A 24,426-nucleotide genomic window follows, 5' to 3' on the forward strand; every position below is an offset into this window, starting at 1 on the left:
CGCATCCTCTGCACATTCGTTCGCGAGATCTAGCCTCGATCGTTTTAGATTAACGCTTGTAAGGCCATGTATGAATATTGTATGACTGGTGCTGTATGTATGTGCAAAGTCAAATGCGCGCTGGAACCCTAGATTTTCGTACATAGTACATAGTAGTACCTACATACTCTAAATAGTAGCGTACAAGTATATCATCCCAGTGATCTCCTTTATCTGTGCTCTAAACTTCATCAAAATTGAATCAGCCTACACGTACCGTAAGCAAGGCATTCACAGATAACTACTAATCCTACTAATACGATATAATATTATAAATATAATATTATAAAGGCGAAAGTTTGGATGTATGGATGTTTGTTACTCTTTCACGCAAAAACTACTGAACGGATTTTAATGAAACTTTACAATAATTATATAATATAATAAAGCTTATGACATCAGAATAACAGATAGGCTTCAATTTTAACCGACTTTCAAAATGGAGGAAGCGTTATGTTCGTTTTTTTATGTAATATGATTTTATTTGATTCGGGAGCAGTATTCTAAGCATTTGCTACCAACAAGTAAGATTTTGCACCAATGTATAACCATGGTTCGGAAGGTGCTGAGAGAACTCCTGACTCTTTATAGATACAAGTTTCAGAGTTTTGACGATGTTTTAAGAACGGAAAGCATATTATGTTACTATGCAAATTACATTCATCATCATCATTACTACCGTAAACCATTTTTACCCTATTATTGGTAAGTACTTCATATTTTTAGGGTTCCGTATTTATTATATTATGTCACTTAAACCACGGGTAAGACCGCGGGGCACAGCTAGTAGTTTTTATAGATTCGAAAGTGTTTTCGCTTGTCTTTCTGTCTGTATGTTTGTACTTCACGCATGAACCGCTAAGCCGATGTTTGATGAATTCAGTATATTGGATACTTTGAATCCCGGAAAATGTTAATGTGTAAATATTGTAATAGTTTTATTTCGGTAAGATGTAGGAAATATCGAACGCAGAACAACTTGTATAATTAATATTATTTAAATTTGGACAGATTCTGGAGTGTCGAGACGACAGAGACTCCGTGTGCGTTCACACAGCTGACCTGTCCGTCGTCACACAGAGGGCATTAATTTGATATATACATGGACACATACAAACGACGAGGTATTCAGTTTCCTTTCCCCAAATAATGGCTTTGTGTAGATCACAATACAATATTAATTAAACTGCATGTTACTAGATATTGGCTTTTATGTGGCTTATAGTATCATATTGTTATTAATTACATTGTATTGTGCTAGTAACAATATATTTTGTGGTCGCCTCATATACTTTATTAATTATTGTAAATTGTTAATAGATACAATGGCCTAAAAATTCTAAAACTCGACTGGCAATTTTATGTACTTTAAATTTATTAAAATAGGAGTTCAAGATGTCATTTTTAAAAGTCTAAGGCTGCCTTCACATAAAGTCGACTTAATGTGAAGGCAGCCTAATATATTATATAGCCTGTATTCTACTATTTTAAGCAACATTAATGAAGCTTCGTTTCTTGTTCCATGCAGTTCGTTTCCTACGTACTATCAAACCTATATATTATAAAAAAAACCCTGGTACCCCTTAAATCAATACAGCTGTGCAGTGTGCACACAATAAGTATTTCATTTTTTTATATTAAACTTTATATTTTATGCCAAATTTTAAAGCTTATTTAGCCCCCCATTACACAACTTTACCCATAAACTATTTATCATTGATAGGTTTAAGGTTACGTCACTGCACAGATAAAGTACTGAGTTATTTAATACCGTAGAATAGATATAACAATCGAAAAAAATCGAAACTTAATGTAAGATGATACCATCTCTTATAGAAAGACTTTTGAGCAAGCGTCAGCGCGATGTAGAAGACGCACGGCGCCATCTATTATGAATTGTTGGAACTAACTTAATTTGAACAAATTTACGCATTTTCTCCCCCTTACAACCCTTGTTTCCAGTAAAAAAGTAACCTATGTCCTTTCTCAGGCTTAAGACTATCTGTATACAAAATTTCATTACAATCGATTCGGTAGTTTTGGCGTTTGGCGTGAAAGCGAGACTGACAGACAGACAGACAGACAGAGATACTTTCGCATTTATAATATTAGTATAGATTAGAGATATTATAGTATATCTATAATATTTTGTATAGAAGAGATTGAGGGCTGACAAGGGAGTGATGGCAGTGTGCACAGCTGTTTTTGGGTATTTATAGTCTCAGACGAAGTCGCGGGCAACATCTAGTTATGAATAAAAACAATATATAATAAAGTAGATATATGATTAGTTCTGTTACAATAATGAAGTAAAAATAAAACGCCATCTGTTTTCATATATTAGAATTAAAATGTTGATTGCATTGATTTAATATTTTCTGGATGGAATATAGGCCAACACGGTACACTCGAACTCCTTTATTTTAGAGCGCCTTCTGTTGTCAACTTGTCACATATATTAGAAATGCAGTAGGAGTTCTATAAGATAAGATAGATTGATTATTATTATACCAAGTGATAATATTATTAAACATAATATTCTAACGTATTAAAAACTATAAACAAAAACATAATAACTAATAAGTATTATTAGTTCTATGTTACAATGAAGTAAAAAATAAAACGCCATATATCCAGACGATTTTAGTTCTAATACGATTCAACAATCGTATTAGAACTAAAATGTTCATTGCATCGATATATTTCTGGATTTTTTATAATATTATACATAAAATATATTTAAGATTTTTAAAATATTATTTTAATACACATCCAAGACCCAGGAACATTGAAAACTTTTTGTTCCGCCTGCGGGACTCGAACCCAGGACCCCCGCGATGGCCACGCGCAATGCGAATTAATTTTCATCGATATTTTCATGGAAATAAGATATTTTCCCACATCAAAATGTAGCCTATGTCCTTTCTCAGACTCTAGAATAACTGTGTACAAAATTTCATTGCAATCGGTTCAGTAGTTTTGGCGTGAAAGCAAGACAGACAGAGATACTTTCGCATTTATAATATTAGTATGGATTAGAGATATTATAGTATATCTATAATATTTTGTATAGAAGAGATTGAGGGCTGACAAGGGAGTGATGGCACATAATCGCAACCACTGAACCGTATATCGTACTGTAACAGGCTCGCCTTCAACACGTGCTAAGCAGGAACGTTATCTCTTTAACCTATTTACAACGATTCCATTGTCATTCAACAGAAGCGACCCTTACCGAATAAATCAATCGAGCAAGATATGATTATATAAATAAACTAAACGATGAATTTGAATTTTCCGCTATGACAAATGTGTGTCCGTTTTCGGGTCTAGGAGTGTCCCAATGCCAAATTTTATCGGTGCAGCGGTTTGAGCATGAAGAGGTAGAAAGACAAATTATTAAATCACCATTACATCAATAGCGTAGATCTACATCAATTGCAGAAAAAAACCACAAGACTTTTGCCGTGACCCTCAAGTATCCCATCCAGCCCGACCTTCCACAATTAATTAACATAGCAATTTCACGTGTGACACAACAATCGGAATGCGTACTAATTGAGGTTGACAGGTGTGTGATATATATCATATCAACTCGGTGCCGTCGGTCGCACAAACTCACAAGTCGGAGGCATTCCGAGACGTGACGTCATGGGGTATTACCGCCCCTTATATTATCAATATTACAGTAAACATAACTAACGAGCACGCCGACTCAGAAGAGATCTCGAAATTTATACGTTCGACGTAGTATTTCATATCGGCCGGCGCGCGTCGTACTAATGCGTTACCATGAAGTATTAAAAATGAAACATGTTGAAAGTGACAGTCGCGCCCAACTCGTGTATGTTAGCCCGTTTGTTAGGAGTCGAGTTACTCCTTATAGATCTACCAGAATCTGGTGACAATTTTTAACATCGGATTTTCAGAAAATATTATCCTTGATCATTGGATAAATTTTTATATAATTGCATGTTTCACACACAGAATAAGCCGCTAAAAGAAGAAAAAAGGATAAAAATATTTTATTCCCATTATCCCGGTATTGCTAGAGTAAATTTATTTTCTCACTTTTTGCCATCAGATTCTGGTAGACCTATAAGTTCGGTCTACTCTGTCAATATCAGCCGTGTTCACTTGACAGGCCCGCTGAGACGGAATTAACAAGAAGTGTACGACGGTGACAGAACTATTACTTAGGTATATATTAAGAAGCTACCCAAGGTTTTGTAAACCTTAATAATATAAAGTACCTACGACTCTATAATATGGTCCAAACCACTAGACAATAGGCAAGTTATAGAAATTCATATTATAAAATAACAGTTTGTGTAATTTTCTGACTTGTCCAAAACAATTCCAAAACATACAATACCTTCTTTGGACCATAATTACTTTGGGGACCATATAACTTAGAACAGCTAAGAAGACATTACGCATACTTTTTTTTAAATTTACTCAGCAGTAAAGGCCTTAAGTTACAAGGTAAATGTCATGGCCTGCTCACGATGTATGAAATTACACCCGTATTCGCTCAGCACTAGATCTTAACTTCGTTCATTAAGGCGTTCCCCCGGAGATGCCGTAATTTACCGTTTTTAGAGTCTCATTAACTCATAATTTGAAAGCTAAAAATTATAATAAAAATACAGCAATAATTAATCCTCATCATCTGAACATTCCTTTCTCAATTATTAATTTCCTATTTTTGTTTAGTATACTCATGATATCAGCTTCCAAAGTAATACCAATTTATTTAAAAAGCATATATTCAGTATCGCTTTAATACTTACAAATTACGTTTATTTGAACAACGTTTATTTCGACAATTTCATTAACTACATATTCGCCGTTTTAATTTTTTTTGTCAATTTTGAAATAAGTAAATGAAATAGGATGGTCAAAGTCGTTTGCTCAGGGGATGGCCTTAACGTGAGTCGTTTAAAATAAACAAATGACGAATAAAACAATCACCTTACACGTCAACTGGACTTCATAACCTGTACCTAAATTCTACTCAATTATGCACGACCAATGCAGCTTTGTGCCACGTTTGATACTTGCCAATTAAAAATCATTTTATGTAGTATCAAATTGTTGTAGCATTTTCGATATTCACCTTAATACTTTAATATTTTTGTCAATCTGTCTGAGCAATAAAGAAATTACGAGCATGAAATATGTGAGTATCTAATCAGTGAGTCTTAAAGTTAATGTGTGTCCCAATTAGGTTAATGAAATTTGATGAGTCACGCGTGGTGAATTTGGCTTTTTGACACAAATATTACGTTCCCTGGAAAGCAATTTGTAAATGTCTCCCTCAATTTAAAAGAATGCTTGGTGCTATCAGGGAACTTAACTCCAAATATAAATAGTGTTTTTTTTTACATTTTACAAGAATACTGTTTTTAAGTTGGATAGGAAATGGAATGAATTGAACAAGAAACGAAGCTGCATTAATCTTGCATTAATATAGTAGAATTGGGGTACAAGTTTCCATACAGACGTTATTTTAAGCATTTACAAAAGTACTTAATATACTTTGGACTATGAACGTGGTATTTGGATACATAACAACCTTAATATTATTATAACAAATCGACGTGTTATTTGACTGCATGCCGTCGTTAAAATACGAATAAATAGAAATAAATTATGAGACCTATGAATTAAGATTCTCTGATTCTACGGTAGCTTTGTCTAATCCTAAAGCTATTGTACCATCGAGAAAATTGATTTCTAGGCAGTTGACAAAGCAACGTCATTTGGTCGGATCACGTCAATTCAATGTTAATTTTGATCTGTCGGCTGGGTTTGACGTAACGCGACCAAACTACGTAGGTAGGTCTGCATAGGAATCAACTTCTCTGATAGTACATATTTTTATTTACCGACTTCCAAAAAAGAAGAGGTAATACGTTCGGCTGTATCTTTTTTTTTGTATGTTCAACGATAACTCAGCCGTTTTCAAAATTATTTTTGTGTTGTATAGGGTTTAACTCGAATTTGGTACCATGTTCACAAAAGTGGTGATCTGATGATGGGATCCTGGAGAATCGAGGGGACTCCTTGAAATTTGTACGGAAACATATAGCGATTTCAATTTCTTCTTAAGCATTCGAGGTAAATGCTACCAAAAAGTAAGATTTCGCACCAGGTTATACCCTGGATCCGAAGGTACCCAACAGAACTTTTGAATCCTTATAGATACAGGTTCGGGGATTTCGGCGTTGTTTAAACAACTGAAAGCATAAGCCAACACATCAATTTAATTGATCATCATCATCACAATCATAATTATGCCATGGGTCATCACATTATGACCCAATTATTTATGCTTTTCGTGATATTTTGCATCGAAACAGATGTTTTTGATGATTATTTCGCTGTTTGTGGACCGATTTTCAAAATTCTTGTATTATTGTATAGGATATAATCTTGATTTTGTATAATAATTACGAAAGTGGTGAGTTGATGATGGGATCTATGAGCAATCGAGGGAAATCCTTGAAATTTATCAAAAGACTCATAGTGGTTAAAATGTTGTTTCTAGTAACTTAAACATATGTTTCGAATAAGAGAAAGTTCATACAAATGTGTCTCTTGGTCCAAAGGCACTGAACAGAACTCCTGAACCTTTAAAGATAAAAGTTTTGAAATTGCAGCATCGCTTAGATAACTGCAAGCATTTACCACAATTTCGCTTACAGTAACATAATATTGTGAATAGTTAACATTCGTAGTGGTTATTTACGCATAAAGCCTTATCTAGTAGATGACTAAAAAGAGTGAAATTATTATTTTTAACAAAAAATTAAAACCGTCTTCCAAGGTAAAAACAATAATAATATGAACTAAAAAGTATTAAATAACTCTTACTCTATAATAGTGCCTTTTTCAGAATTCGTCTAAATCTCAATTATTTCTGTACAACTACAGTCTTCATTACTTTGAAGTCGATACCAGTCCCAAAAGCTTCAGATATTCTGACATTGACTGAACTTACGATAAAATTAGCTGGTACCGACTTCAAAATAATGAAGACTGTAGTATGTACAGTACACAGTAAGAGTTCTTTAATACTTTTAGTTCATATTATTATTGTTCTTACCTTGGAAGTCAGTTTTAATTTTTTGTTAAAAATAATAATTTGTATTATTAATCGTTTAGTGGTACGTCAATATGTTACTCGTATATGGCCTAACGATAACAATGATATTCTATGTTACTAACGTAACTAGATTGGAAGTTTACGGTAGCAACGCGTTGCCACTTCGAAGATGCCTGCAGGCATATCTCACATACATAATGACATAACGAATATATGACTTGACATTGTCTTTTGAACAAAAAAGTGGTTACGCATTTCTGAGAATCTTTTGTAAGACATTGCTTCTCTAGTATTTTAGAAACTCATTGAACGATAATGATGAAACACATTCGAATATGAAACGTAGTTAAGCTTCTTGTCCGATACAATCGGTCATTACAATTCGATCGTCGTACTATATAATTTATAAATAACCTTTGATATTGTATCCTTAATAGTTGATAGAGAATATTGATTATTGTTAGTTTTTAACCAAGAGTTACAAGTACAACTGTCCCTGTTTTAGCACGTAGCTAAATACTATCTGGTACATCCTTCCCACATCTAAGTATTTGGGCCCTAAGTACTCAAAAGTATGCCTTCATTGATATATAAATTATTATACTAGCAATAGGTATTACCATTTTAAACTATACAATTGTTAGTAATTTAAGTAGATTTGTTATTAAAAATATATATTAACAAGCTTCGGGCATACGAGACCGTTTCTTTTAAAATTGTCATCCACACAAAGTAAAAATATGAAAAAGATGCGCTAAAACGCATTACGCGAATGCTATTCGAATGAAGAAGATTTCTTTTTGTTTTATAATAACTAGTTTTTCCAGCGCGCAGCGTTCTGAAATTTATTTATCTCGAAATACACCACTATTTTTTAATTAGTACAAATACTTTAGGGGCTTATCAGGCATGCCATTATTATCATATATGTGAAGAAATAATTTTATAATATCTAAAAATAACAAAGTTATTGCAATTTCTTTTTTTAATAAATCTACCATAAAATTATGGACACATTTTACTATCCATTGACTGATTCATTGATAGTATTCTGTCTTACTCATTTTTGTTTTACCGCGGGGCACAATGCGGGCGCAGGGGAGGAGGGGGGTGCTGAGCATCGACGCGAGTTTGCCGAAGATTTATCAATGGGATGCGGCGAGCGCATACGCTAACCAATAGGAACTTACTACACATACTAGTATCTAGAGGCGCGCTTCGGTCATTGAATTAATTATGAATTTACCAAATATTACGTATTTTCGTGGACAATTTTGGGTCTGCGTTTTTTTATGTTTTAACTAAATAAATATGATCAGTTACAGGTACCTAATAAGCCCCTAAAGTATTGGTACTAACTAAAAAATAGTGGTGTATATCTTATTTTCGGTTTGAATTTATCAAGTACGACTAGTTTAATTTTAAAACTTATTCTGAATGATACTATGAGGCTGGCAAAGATGCCAAGTGTATTATAAGCCTCGTCAAAAAGTTAAATAAAACAAAGACGACTGGATGGGGTAAGGTAGGGCAAGATGGGTTATGTAAGCTTCATTTATACATAAAAACTATCAGGCGACTAAAAGTTTGCAGTCTGCGGGGAGCAGAGACAGTCTAACGGCCGTTCCCAATATTTGATCTATCTCTGGTTTTGCCCTACTAGAGATAGGAATAGATCACATTAGACATAATTTTATGTCAATTGTGAGCTATTCCTATCTCTAGTAGGGCAAAACCAGAGATATATCAAATATTGGGAATGGCCGTTAGTGTCTGGTGTCATCGAATATCGTTACCGTTAGCTACGTACCTGAATGGGCTTCATGGGCGGCGGTAGCTCGACGTCGGGGGCGTCGTCTTCGCCCTCGTCGAGGGCGGCCGTCGTGCCGTTGTTCTCCTCGCCGTCTTCACGCCCATTGTCCACGTACGGCAGCTGGAAAGCATCGTGACTCAGTACATGTTCACTGAAGTACCGTCGAAGAAATCGATTCATAGACATAATATGACATACCTACGTCATTCGGTCGGAATATTATGTCAATTCATATAGTTCGTGATCTGTCAGCTAGTTATGACATAACACGACTACATAAGTCATAACGTGGGTCCGCCATCTGCCTATGAAATATAAATCAACTTCTCTGATAGTATAGTGCTATAGTCCATTTTTTCTATGTTGTAGAAAGTACACTTCACACGAGCTCGCATGAATGAGGGGCTTCTGAGCAAGTGCAGTCTCGCACTTGTCTGTGACAAATTAACCTGGACTAACCGGACCCTTGCGGCAATATTTTTGACAAGTCCTCGAAATGCTTACATTTTCCGTCCAACGCAATAAGGTTAAGAACATGCTCACAAAATAAAAATAAAATCATTAGTTAGGACAACACTATACGGCATGGAACAGAGCATGAAGGTTATGGAATGGTAAAACCGCATCGACCCAATAAGGAATTCATACAAGTTCTGATTAAATTGACAGCCGGTCCCGGTAATTATTGTTTAATAATAGCAGCTTTCCGTCAAAATTACCTCTTATTTGGTTACTTTGGTAACTTTACTTATTAATTGATTAGACAAATTAATTTATAATCGCAATTTCGGAATTGTACTATCATTTTCAAAAATTGTTTCTTAGACAGATGGAGAGCCTATGTAAATCGACACGGTTATTTCAAGTCCCGTCGACAAAATATAGTGACTAATATTGACTTGATATAACCCGACCACATTAATAGCCACCTGCCGGGCTAGCACGGCCACCAGTAGAAATGTGAAAGTATAGACAAACTGTGGAGATAAACTTAAGGTAAAGTTCGATCTTTTTTCGTTCCGAAAAATTCAATTAAAATGTCACTTTAAGACAGACTATAGTCCTAAAAATTCAAATAATATCCTACTTTTTGAGATAAAATATTATAGTCATAAAGTGGCATTTTAATTGAATTTTTGTCGGTCGCGGACCTTAAGTTTATGTCCACAGTTTGTCCATACTTTCGCATTTCTACCGGTGGCCGTGCTAGCCCGGCTGGCTACGAATCAATTTCTCTGTTGGTACACCCCTACACTGCGGTGTGTATTCAGTATCAATGGGAAAGGAACGTGTTTCGTCATTGTTTCCAAAATTGGACACTCACTGGAACAGCGTTTAAGCCGACATACACTTTCGAATATTCACGTTAAAAAGTACATAAATACGAAAATTAGTGATCTAATACTTTGTGCGAAAAAAACGTGTATAGCGGGCATTATGTAACGTCACTCCAGAGGGAATGCGTGCCGCCGCTCCCATGTTCTAAATAATTAATCGAACTCTACAATAACCGAACTTGACAAATATCTAAATTAGCTACAGAATTGATGGCACACCTTTTGTTATCTATTTCATATTATGTTATAATTTTAGGGCTAATATCGTTTCAAATAATACCAGAAATTAGGTTTGCGTCCACATACCTACGGTAGATCGTTTCGATCCATCGAAAATAAGCATGTTTGTAAAGGGTTTTTTACAGGTATCATACATGTATTTGCTTTTTAAAAATCAAGTTTATATAATACTGAAGTTCATTTTCGATAGATCGAAACGGTCGATCGAAAATGAAAGCCCGTCCCGTATATTAACCTACTGGATGCAAGACTGGTGTTACTCTAGAGTCTAGACTTATAGTTTGGACTATTAATACTCACTTTAAGTTTCTTTTCTGATGGCACCTTCTTGAGTGAAGGTTTGTCGGAAGAGGCTGGTGACTTCACACCGGCCACGGTCTTCTCACCCTTGGCTTGGGATTTGCTCGTCCGGGGAATCCATCGCCTGTCAACAACATTTTTGTATGAACAAAGAATACGAAACTAATCCAAAATTCTTTTTTTTTTTAATTTTGTGTGCTCCGAATTGGTCAGAAAATCGGCTTATTTTTCATACCCAATGTAACTATGGAAAAACAAAAAGTCGGGTCACTATTAAAAACCTATAAATCGGATAATAGATTATATTAGAAGTAGACTACGACAGAACACAGAGACTACATCTAAACTACCAATATTAACAATTTACCCTCGACTTCGAGTCGAGTAGTCAAGAGTTAAATAGCGGCCTGAACATAGCAAAGAACAAGCAATCCTTACTTCTTTAAACATAGAGATATTTTAAGGTCATGAGAATGTATGGAGAAACTGTCATACTAGTTATTTTTTTCATTGTATATGCGAAAAAGCGTATTTCTCTTTATCTGTCTTTCACAAGATTTTATAACGTACATTTTAGTCCTGAGAAGGGACAAAATATACATTTATAGCAGACAAACGGTTTCCTTGTGAAAAAACAATTTGCGCATCGGTTAACATCTAACAAATATACAAATTCAATTTAACATTATGGTATTCAATAAGCGAATATTATTAAGAATATTAACAATGGTTTACACATTCAGGTAACACATTCCGTATTGATTGAACCGTTCGTGAACAAAGAGACTCGCTAAAACGCATATGGCAATATTATTGTTAAATTTATGAAATGGCACTCGTGATATTATGAGCACTGTCCAGCTATGTAGACTTGGCCAAGTGGCTCTGACGAATTGTAACATGGGGACGTCATGAAACTCAACTCAAACTCAAAAATTTTTATTCAGAATAAATTTTTTCAAATATTCTCTGAACGTCGGGGCTACACAGATGCCTACCACCGGTTCCGTGAATCCGTATTATTGTTTACAATACAATAATACTCCCCCACACCGGTTTCGGTGACGGTGGCCGGTTTCATTGAAACCAGGCCAGGTACGCAGGAGTAATTTATAGTGCCCAAGTGTGTGCGCAGTACACAAGAGCACTCTCTGTTCCTTTTACTCTCATAACCCAGTGGGACGGAAGACCGACACGACTGGCGAGAGATCAGGCGCAGGACCGACTTTTTACATGCCCATCCGACGCATGGATCATCTTACTTGTCAGACAATCAGGTGATCAGCCTGCATTGTCCTAACCAAACTTGGAAATAACATGTTTCCAACGCGGGATTCGAACCCACGACCTCCGGAGTCGAGAGCGACGCTCTAACCACTAGACCACGGAGGCGTTCAAGTGTGTATTATGGTATAATATCTAATGTTACTATTGAAAATTAACTATTAATGTATTGTTTTTAAAAGCGCGTCACAATGATTTATTATTATTTGTGATTATATAATTATTTGTTATTTACCCCCTAGGCTTCAACTACATACAAGGACGACGATCGATTCGGTCGGATTGGACCGATCGCAGGCCGATCTGACAGGTGTCGTAATTATGCAGTATGATGATTGATAATTTAAACAACTTTCTGAGTCGTAAGCTACCAGAAAAACGAACAATATGACATAAATACAACCACTAACCACGAATGCTTCCACAATTGTAATAAGATACATAACCGTAGCGGTTAAAGTTAAGTATAGAATACTAATAGCAGCAAACTAAGTTTATATATGAGGTTTAACCCGTTGATATAATATTTTAGTTAGTATATAATCTTATTTAGATTATGTATATAACTGAAAGGTGACTGACTGACTAACTGACTGACTGACATAGTGATCTATCAACGCACAGTCTGGCGGTATCAACGCTGATGCTACGCGCCGTGCGGACAGGCTCTAAGGGTCAATTAAGAACGCAACGCGATGCGTAGATGGATTTCTAAATTTGTATTGAATTGACAGATTGGCATGACGACTGACGCAATTGAAATTTGTCGAATCCATACCTACTTTAGGAATTCATCTACGCGTCGCGTTCCGGTCTGAATTGACCCTAAGCCACTGGACGGATCGTTCTGAAATTTGGTATGCAGGTAGATGTTATGGCGTAGGCATCCGCTAAGAAAGGATTTTGATCAATTCTATCCCCAAGGGGTTAAAATAGGGGATGAAAGTTTGTATAAAACTTTGTCAATTTTAAACCGATCGGGCTGAGACTTTGTATGATACTATGACGTATTCATCCCCTAGAAAGTATTTTGATAAATTCCACCCCTGAGGGGATTAAAGAGGACATGAAAGATTGTATATAATAATACTTCTTAACGCGAGCAAAGCCAAGGAAAAAAGCTAGTTATGAGTAAATGACGATTGACGAATCATTATTACTAAGCTACGAAGTGCTACGCGACGCTTACGCTGAGCTACAAAGTTTGAGCATTTTAAACTTTGCTCCCTAATAAACTTCAAAATCATTTATAGTATAATGATTTGTCATTTAATGCAGACAGCATATGATCTTTTGAAAATATTTTTTTAGCTTTAGGGTCAGTTTATATTGCAACGAGACGCGTCGATGCAATGAGATGCATTTTTAAATGACCCACTCAAAACTGAACTTTTTTTACTTTATTTGCTCGCGGTTTTCTGCGGTCTATTCTTTTGACTCAAAAGTTTTGAGTAGCATATTTATAAATTAATCACTAACCTTTGCGACTACTCATACTTGACTAGTCCGATTCCTAGCCTTTACTATGGAGAGGCTAAAGTCATAAATAGCATTAAAACTAATAATCAGTAGAAGAATGCAATTATTTTGAAGTATATATTAAATTGATATAAGTCATCATGTTAATGTCGATTCATCGTTATACACATTTGCGCAACATTGTGATAGTAAAAATAATTTGAATGTTTATTTATGAATGAACGTTTGGGGGAAGGGTATAACCACACCTGGCACTTTATCTATCTACTAGCTGTCCCGGTGAACTTCGTGTCACTTAAAAACCTTCCATGGACTTCTACGAATATTTTAAGACTAAAATTAGCCCAATCCGTTCAGCCGTTCTCGAGTTTTGCGCTTAGCAACACATTCAGCGACTCATTTTTATATGATAGAAGATATTCGTATTGCCAAGAAACATGAATATAATAGGTATCTAGTATCTAGCTAAGTATTTTTTACGTTTGGTGTTGCGAGATAATCCTAAGCGAAAGACATGCACAATTATTTACGTCTAGAGCCTACGCGCGTATTTTTTTCCAAAAAAGTAAATCTTGAATCTACTAAAAAGTAGAGTACGAGAATGAACCTTATTTTGTCCGCAAAAAGATAAACCATATAAAGCTTCCAGCATTAAAAAGAAAGTCTCGCACTTGGCTTTACGCGATGAGGCGAATAGGCTGTTACAAGCCCGCACGATAAAAGACGGTGAAATTATGCAACGTAGTAAACCTTTTGTACGTCGACGTTACGAAATACCGTACGAGGTACCGTTCCGATCAACGCGACAAGCGATCGCGACTAACAAAAAAATCAAATAAAATGTCACTTTATGACAAGGGCTATGGGTTTTATTTTACTGTACGCCACAAAGCAGCGGCGGCATGGGTAGCTAGATTAATGTCGGTAAAAATGAAACCTAGAGCCAATGTCAAAAATTCTAATAAAACACCACTTTATAAGATTTTTTTTTATGAAATAAGGAGGCAAACGAGCAAACGGGGGCACCTGATGGAAAGCAACTTCCGTTTCCCATGGACACTCGCAACATCAGAGGAGCTGCAGGTGCGTTGCTGGCCTTTTAAGAGGGAATAGGGGAGGGTAAGGAAAGGAATAGGGAAGGGTAGGGAAGGGAATATGGTATGGTATTGGGCCTCCGTTAAACTCCCTCACTCGGCGAAACACAGCGCAAGCGCTGTTTCACGCCGGTTTTCTGAGAGCCCGTGGTATTTCTCTGGTCGAACCGGCCCATTCGGGCAGAAGCATGGCTCTACCAAGTAATTTTTGTCTGTCACGGTCGCTTGCGGCAAAGATCGGAAAGTCGCCTTAAAAACCCATCTGCACACGGTATCGGTTATAGAAGACTTACCACAGCTTAAGAGGATTCCACACCGCCCTTTTTTCCATACAAACGTTGTCCCCTGTTTCCTCCCTGGATAATGCTAGTAGAGTTATAATTTTTTTCCTGAATATCTACGGCCACTAATACAATGTCCCTATGTTTTCTTTTTTTTCATAATTTAATTATTAAATAAGATATGAACGTTCAAAAACCCAAAAAAATGGCCAGATTTTCCACTGTGTTCAAACGTCCAGAAAACAGATTTGGCTAGATTATACAAAAAAAGCAAAACATAGGAACACAGCTCAAGCCTTTTTTTAATCTTTAATGAAAAAAGTACTTAAATCGGTTAAGTTTTGGAGAAGGAATCAGGGGACAACGAATCGTTGATTTTCTGGATTTTCTGCAGTTGTCTCTATCGCGTTCTGCGGTATACGCTTGAGGTAAGGGAGACAGCTATAGATATTACACGTACTTTTTTTTCATTTCTCTAGCCCCTGGTGTATCCTCTTAATATCCTCAACGAACGAGTGCTATTATAAATCTTACTTACCTTTCATTAAATTTATTTTCGAACATAAATACATCAAAAAATACAAATTGTACCGAGATTAAGAACTTTAAATATGTTTTAATAAGGCTTAGAGAGTACAAATACATATTATGAATGATAAATATTTTTTGTCACAAAATTGTATAACTATATACATGATATCTATTAAGTAAAGTACTTGGTGAATTTATTTTTAGCTTATAATTCAGTTCTAGCTGATTTACAGAAGGCTAGAGAATAGAAAAAGGATCGTTAAAAAATATAGAGCTACCATTGTCCTGAGCTGCGGAACTGATAAGCGTTCTACAGCGTTCATTACATTAGGATATGCATTTTTATAGTCATTCAAATGATTTATTACTTTGCACTCGTATCAAACGGCAACAGGTCGCGATAAATACGAACATTCTTACAAAATAAAAATGTAAAACGACTACAGACTTTGCACACTCGTAGCAGTAAAAAACCTAGATACCGTACTTTATCAGTGTTCTCAGCAGATTATTATTGATAACACACAATTAAAGTAAATATTTCTTCGTTTACTGAGTATTTAAATTTATCACACCGCTTATATTTTGAATTCCTTACTTTGAGAACACAATCGGATTCCACATAATTTTCACGGGACACTCGGTCACATAACATTTGAACACTTTTGCACGGTGCGTGAGGACTCACAAACAAGCACAACACAAATAAACGTATCACTCCATCGGCGCAAAATATACTGTTATCAATTGTAGCGTAAGGAGCCGCGTCAGACGAGTACGGCGGGCGCGACGCGCGGCGATCACGAGTCACGACACACACTATATTCGCGATACTTGTACGATAGTTCCGTAATCAATCGTGGTGTGGGTGACAGGAAGCGCTACCGAAAACATTACGGAGTACGGACAAGGAGCCAGACGCAGTTGTAGCGCGAGACCGCTGCAGCGCGATTGACTGTAAGCAGCGCCCGAGTCGGGCCGCTAGCCAAAACACTAATGCAACTTCACCACACGTAAAAATCTATTAAAACGCACCTAATGTATATCATAAAACAAACGGGCGATCAAATTTTATCGCGATGCTTTGTTTAATTATACGTCGTTAAGGGACTACAATAGCACTGCATGATTAGATAAGGCGACGTGAAGGAATCGAAACAACAGGCGTTAGAATCTGTTTGATTGCGAAAGTGTGATAAAGATGGAATTCGATAAAAGTATGAATTTGATAAGCAAACTAAGAAAATGTACTTAAAAAAATAAAAAATAAAATGTAGAGCTGTTGAAAATGTTCATCATAATTTTATTCATTACACTCACTGAACTGAACGATTATATGTGATTTTGGGTAACGTGCGTGAATGTGTATACACAATACGCTTAAGGCAGTATTTTTCTTTTCAAATTCATTTTCTGTAAACTACATTTTTACACGATCGTCACACGTACAGGACGGAACAATATATCAATAAACTCGCCCTCGTGTCTAATAGAATGATCAGTCGGAGACATCCTCTAGGTTCGTTTCGGCCGTGACTGCGCGATTAGAACAATAATATGGACCTTATGAGGGGGCAACAGTAGTCGGTGCACGGTCGTCGGCCGCGGCGGTGCGGCGTCGCGTCGTCGCACATGTCACGAGCCGCGCGCTTAAACCACACTGTCAGTCAGCCTACTCCGGCGCCCCAAGCACCAGATAATGCCCAAAGATAAAAGATGACTCATGGGAAACGACGTCGCTCGACGATATACGCCGATAAAATTGTTTATTAAAGAAACCATTAATGAGCATAAGTCGGCACTTACCCGAAGACGCTTCCTTGTTTTCTGTGCTTCCCTGGGCTGTGCACGCCGGGGTCCGACGATGACGCATCTGCGGAGGAAGATAAGCGTTACATATCTCTAGGAATAACTCACATACTCACATACTACACGTAATAGTACTACACGTTAAGAACGTACGAAAAATATGTAAACACCAGTCACCAGTCCTAATTTACAAAGGGCACGTCGTATGACATAGTGGTGTGGCAGAGTGCCTATCGAGCGACACTCACTGAACTTCCATTAATTAAAACACATTTGGCATCGCGTGCTACAAAGTAATCATATTAGCAGAATAACAAAAGAGCTCTTTATATCTCGTAGCGATAGTGTCGGGAACTGGGGAATGTTCTTCTGCATACAAACGTGCATCAATTTTTATTAAACGATAAATGTTTATTTGTTTTCCCTTCTACATTAAGGCAATAGATACAAATTGAATATTATTTAAGATTATTCTAATAATATGGTCATAACTCGCGCTTATAGAATCGTTAATCGTTGGCAAATAAAGTTTAAGTGCAAATAATCCGGGGCCAAGGGGGATGCGTGTTTCCTTTTGTTTGTTAACTACAAGAGTCCTGTGTACCGACAGGCTAGCAATAACAAAACGAGCAGAAGCATCCAATCGATCCTCGCTGGCCGCACTTTTGAGCAGCGCTCGATGAATAAATTATGATAAAACTGGAGACTCTAAAGATAGAGGATGTATTTTAAATGGGAAAGTTTATCGCCGTTTAAGACGACACTGGAACTTCGCGGGGTCCTTACGAGAAAACGGGACTCGGAGCAATTAAACTATTTTCTTTAACCCTCTTTGATTTTAGAATGGCGATATAGTAATAGAGATGTTTTCTGAAGTTCCTAGCGGTGTTTACTTCTTAGTGTACTTTTTTGGTATGGTAAAAATATTCGTAATAGAGCGAGTGTTACGAATAGATTCCTACACAGTACACACTCCAAAAGAAGCCGAAAAATAGCCGGTGTCTTTAATTCTACCGTACGGCGAAAATTTATACCTAATTCTGCTTTGTGTTCATTTTTGTCGGCACTCCCGGCAAATTCAGATACTAATGATGATAATATTTACTATATAAACTAGTTGTTTTGCTACGGATAGGCCGATTCGTAGATCATCGGGGATCGGGCGTCACGCTTACAGATGCCGAGTTATATTTAAACCGCTTCTACCACGATCATCAGAAGCAAAGTTAAGGTTGAATTCCGACACGATCGCGTCACCGCGCTACTACACGGGAGCCGTGACCGTACCAAAGGCCTCTCCTCATGTTGGCCCATATAAAAAGTACACGTTCGAACCTGTAGAGGGGCATATTGTTTTATTGCCTATGACCGACGTCGATTGTGCCTAGACGGCTTCGTCATTAACTCATTTACAGTGTCAGTCATGTTATGAAACAAGGCCGACCGGGAAGAGAGGCCATACTCTTCAGCGGTTCGCACTCACCGCTTCTAATGAAACGTACCACGTTTGAAACGTCAAATAAACTACTGATAGATTGTTGTTTTTACACCTACACAATACGGCAAATTTTTATTTACATTGTACATTTTGCAAAAAAATATCTGCTAGAGTCCTAATGTAGAGAATTAGAGAAATATTTACAGGTATTAGACACGCTTTCGTAACCGGCGCCGAAATAGCGCCACGTAAAAATATTATGACACACTTTTTATTCGATTAAAATATTTATTTATAAGCCCGACGCTGGCGCCGGCCGGTTATCAGGCGCCGGTGCGAATGTGTAAGCTAAAAAGCTCATTTAGTTACGCGGTGCCAAATCACTTCAGCGCAGACGCTTAGAAGCCGGTAATCATGTTTTAACCTTCCCTTGAACGTGATACACTCGTTCGTTAAGAAAATGATAGGATTTTAAAGATAAGTTACTAAAACTCTGCAGTAGGATAATATCTTATATTGGTAATGTATGCTTCACTTTTTAGTAATGTCATATCGGGAAGTCGTCTTTAGTAGTTTAAAGATTGTTAAACATAAACAACACTATAAACGCGATTTCCTGGCAACGAAACTACTATACCAGATTCTTCTCCCTTATAACTTGCAGTCGTTTCCAGGAAACCACTTGTAGACAAATATAATATTGCGAGCTTTTGCCCGCGGCTTCGCTCGCGTTAACAGGTATACAAATATATACAAACTTTCATCCCCTATTTGAACCCCTTGGGGTTGGAATTTATTAAAATCCTTTCTTAGCGGATGCCTACGTCATAACATCTACCTGCATGCCAAATTTCAGCCCGATCCGACCAGCGGTTTGGGCTGTGCGTTGATAGATCACTATGTCAATCAGTCAGTCACCTTTGAGTTTTATATATACAAAGATATGGTTTTCCGATTAAATGTGCCGGTTGGCAGCGGGCGACATGAAGCAACCGCAGACGATGTGTCGCAGCGACACTACTGGTTTCTATGTATTTCTATGAAATACTTTCCGCAGCTAGCGACACTTATTCATAGAAATACATAGAAACTAGCAGTGTCGCGACGACGTCGTCTGCTGCAACTTCGTGTAGTCGGCTTCCAACTTACTCCTACTACCTTCTACTCCTACTCCTAAAATATATAAACACATCCTCCAGCCTCATGAGTTCATCATGGATAAACAGCATTTCCAAAAAAGTCTATATGATGAGAACGATGCTAAAAGGACTTTCAGGAAGCGTGACAAAACACGCAGCTGTCACGCAACATTCGAGAACGTTGGTAATCTCATAATACTCCAGCATCAAATGGAATTACTGCGAAACATGCTAATTTAACAAATAACAACCCCATATTATTATGCACATCCCCGTTACATGGTCATTGGTTACAGCAAAAGAACCCTAATTGTACATAGATATCCATAGATGTTTTAGTGACTCTATATTCCCTATACTTATTTTCATAACATGTTTTACGTAATTTGCCGCGAAGTATGTTACACTCTTTGTCGAGAGAGAACCCAGACACGCTTTGAATAGAAATTTTAAAGAAAAGCGTAAGAGTCAAAAGATTTCAGACACTAGACAAAGCGACTATTATGAAACCTTTTAACGCAAGATGTCCGTTACCGTAAGGCGCGGTCCGAAGAGGGGGGGGGGGGGGGGGGGGCAGGGTCACAGGGGACATGACCCCCCCCCCCCCCCCCCAAATCTAAGGTCAAATTGAAAAATCTCAAAATGTTGCTTAGTAATAAAAGAAAATTTCTAGCTATCCCCTAACCGCCACTGCGTCCGACCTTAGACAGCTGTCAACCCAGAACCGTCCGAGGGCGCAGATAAAAAAAAATATATTATTGTAGTGACTAGTGAGTGACCCCCCCCCCCCCAAATTTCAGCCTGCGACCGCGCCTGGTTACCGTGTGATTATAACGTCACAACCAATGCGTTGAAGTATCATTATTCATTAATATGGGGGTTACACGAGTAACTAAACCCGCACAACTTCTAAATGGCAAAACGATGGCAATTTTAAATCGCCGTGCGGCTTTATTCACTCGTGTAAACCCTTTACGATTCAAAAATCTATTGAGCAAGACCGGAAGCCTCTGCAGCAATCTTTACAAATTGTTGAGACTTAACGGTCCCGCTTACGTAATGCCACATGAATATTTCAGCTGAATAAGAGCCATCGACACGCCCGTTATAAGACACTCTTCTGTAAGAGACTGCTTATATTTTTATTTCGTTGCCCACAATATCACAATAGAATGTTGTTGAGGCGAAAAAGTATATAAGTACAGCACCAATTTCAACTTTGTCTGTTTGATGAAAATGTAAGTACCGAATAAAGCTTTTTAGCCTTTTTAATTAAAATCTATTGCACCGGGTTAAGGTTTTAATTTTTAAACTTAAGGAATAGTTTAATATAATCACAGGAAAATTTCTGAGGCTTAGCATTGTTATACTTTTTCATAGCTAATATTTAAACCAGAAGAAGATATCCCAAAGCACTTTGATGTAGAGAGTACATATACCTACGTAGTTATAACGTTTGTGGTAGCATGTTCAGCGTGAACTAGCTGCACGACCCCCATAGGGTTAGATTGAAGTGTACTCGATGTAAACATTACCGGCTCTGTTGGATTAACCACTATCCATTTTTAACGTTCGCTTCCGAAAGGGTTTCGTATGCAAAAAACGATATAGTGAATCGTTGATTGGTTATTAGTTATCACTACATTTTCTAAGGTCTGTTTTTAATATTTACTTAATTTTTGAATAGACATAACAATAGAGTGTTGATCGTAGGATCTTCAGTGTGGGTCTTCAATTTTGCCCTGTTTTCGTGATATATATATATATATATATATATATATATATATATATATATATATATATATATATATATATATATATATATATATATATATATAATGTGTAGATGATGCCCGCACCAAAATTATTTTATCGCGTGAGAACCGTAAATTTTTCCGGGATATAAACTATCCTATGTCCTTTCCCAAGACTGAAAGTATCTCCATACCAAATGCGGTTTTGCGGTTTGGGCGTGAAGAGGTAACAGACAGGCAGACAGACACACTTTCGCATTTTTAATATTATAGTAAGTATATAGTATAGTATAGTATAGTATAGTATAGTATAGTATAGTATAGTATAGTATAGTATAGTATAGTATAGTATAGTATAGTATAGTATAGTATAGTATAGTATAGTCTGTAGGTAGTATGTATTAAAATCGCTCTATGTTACAATTAAACTACACAATATTCCACGTATGTAATTTCAAAATAGTACCTATTTCCGAAAAACGAATTCGGTTTTCACTACTAACATCACATAGTAAACCTTCAAAATAATTCAAGTACCACGAATTACCCAGATTCCATTAAAAATCTAAATGTTTTGGAATCTGATTCATTTGTTTACGAGTTGCCCGCGAAGAATAATGTAACAACCTTGTTATATTTTGAACTTATTTAGTACCGTTACACAGCGATCACTAAACGTCTAAAGGGAAACCAGGCGCGTTTCTTAGAATTACAGAGGTCAGTTTGTTTCATTTTCAGTTCGGCAAAACATTACTCATACACATATTACTACTACTTTTTTCGAGCGAGGGTATTTCAAGATTTGAAAAGGTCGTTGATTGTTAATCAAAACCTAGATTAAGTGTTACAGAGTCGTGCCTTTACTATTTCGACATAGATATTGTACCTGTGATTATTCGTGACCCTTCCAATATTTCAGTCTGCGAGCGAGTCTGCTGCTGAGAGATTTAATATGAAGACTCACCATGGCCGTGATCCATAAACACTAGTTTCACCATCGGAAAACGGGGAGTGGAGCGGTTGTTGGTCGCGGAAGGCTCGGGCCCACTGTCAACACATTATTGTGCAAGGCCCGTACGAATTCCTATTCAATTTCAAATATGGAAGACGCCTCGCACGCACGACCCATTGGCCAGTTGTCGAATGCGAACGAATCGATTGCGATGCGAATATATTGTGCGGTACTACAGGCGTCAGTCAACTCGTAGATCTACGTCGAAAATATATATCCGCCCAAAAGCGTAAACAAATTTTATTTTTCGACCGCCACTACGCGAGAGGGTTATAATAAAATAATATATTCAAAGCTCAAAGTTCGGTGAAAAAGGTGGTGATGGTCTCATGCTCTATTTGTGTAAGTGTGCTTCGCGTATCCTGTATAGTGTATCCTATAGAACTAACACTACTCTATGTTGTGTTCGATGACTCATTGTAAGATCTTTTAGATCGGGAATCGATGTCCACTCGCAATCCTAACTACTGCAGTCTACATACCAAGCGATACGATCAAGATTTCAATTAATTCGTAATATTCATTCGAATTTCGAAAACGAAACAACAAAATTGACATAAATTCTCCATAATGCAAAATAGGTCTATTGGTCTAGAAAATAACATGTTCGATAGGTAAAAGAGAAGCCTCCAAGAAGGCTCGACGCTAACTAAGAGCTCTTCAGAGGGGGGACGCCGGCTGATACGGCTTAGATCGCTACTTAGATCAACTCGATACTTCACTCAACCTACTCATAACATAAGAAACTCTACCGTGTTCTATAAATATTATATAGTTTAGAGTCAGTCACATTAAACACATTAAGGGTGGGTTGCACCAGAGGCATTGTTATAGCTGTTAAGGTAATCGTCAAAATATGGTGTCCATTATGGACTTTTACTAGGGATTTGACAGTTCATTTGACATTTTGTTATGGTTAAAGTTATAGTTAAAGTAAGTTGGTGCAACCCACTCTAAATTAAGAAAATTAAAAACAACAGCGGTACCAAAAAAATGAATACTTAGATCAAAATCGGTCCACCCGTTCGGATGCCACTATGCCACCGACAGATACACAAACAGACAGAGATGTCAAACTTAAAACACCCCTCTTTTTTGTCGGGGGTTAAAAACGAAGAGAAAGACTATGTTATAGAACTTAATAGTGTGATGTCGCTAGATATTTCATATTTGAATAGTTAATATGAAAATCAAAGACTAGCCTCGTCTCTTTACGTTTCATAGGCTTCTTGTTTCATCCAGACTGCCGGGGATGCGTAAACGCATTTCCCCAACGAAAAAAAAAAGGCTTCTTGTCTCATGAAGTTTTTCAATTTTTCCAAAAGTTTCAATTCCCTAAACCTAATTATTAACAACTACTAATTGTACAAAGCAATATACATAATATTATGTATATTGTTTTGTACAATTGAAAGCGTGGCAGATGTTTTTAGTGTCGGTAGAGTTCGTTTTCACTTGATTTCAAGTGAAAACGAACTCTACCGACACTAAAAACATCTGCCACGCTTTCAATGGTATACGAAAATATATTTACAACCGATACGTGGAATATTAATACGATTAATAAGAGAGTTCAAGTTTTATGCAAGGCCGTCTCACGGCCGCTACTCAGTACTCACACTCAACAGGGACCATCCATACAGTACGTCATACGAATTTCATGTTTTTTTTTAAACGGGGCGGGTTCAACCCTCCTTGTTACAATATGTGGTCACTTCTGTAAGTGTGTATCGTCACAAATTTGTAATTTACATCAAATATAGGA

General features: G+C 36.9%; 1 protein-coding gene across 4 annotated transcripts in view; it reads right to left on the reverse strand.

The window, feature by feature from the left end:
* LOC121738546 (triple functional domain protein) overlaps positions 1-24,426 on the reverse strand; it is a 149,740-nt gene that overhangs the window by 27,064 nt on the left and 98,250 nt on the right. For all 4 annotated transcript variants that reach the window (XR_006037302.1, XM_042130685.1, XM_042130684.1 and 1 more), the window contains exons 31-33: positions 17,316-17,382; positions 10,841-10,964; positions 8,961-9,083 (exon numbers count right to left, since the gene is read on the reverse strand). Coding sequence is in view for 3 of the 4 variants with exons in the window: in XM_042130685.1 (XP_041986619.1) it covers positions 8,961-9,083; positions 10,841-10,964; positions 17,316-17,382 (314 nt within the window). In the remaining variant the exon portion in view is untranslated. The remainder of the gene's footprint in view (positions 1-8,960; positions 9,084-10,840; positions 10,965-17,315; positions 17,383-24,426) is intronic.

The sequence above is a fragment of the Aricia agestis genome, chromosome Z (genome assembly GCF_905147365.1).
Source record: "Aricia agestis chromosome Z, ilAriAges1.1, whole genome shotgun sequence".
Lineage (NCBI taxonomy): Eukaryota > Metazoa > Arthropoda > Insecta > Lepidoptera > Lycaenidae > Aricia > Aricia agestis.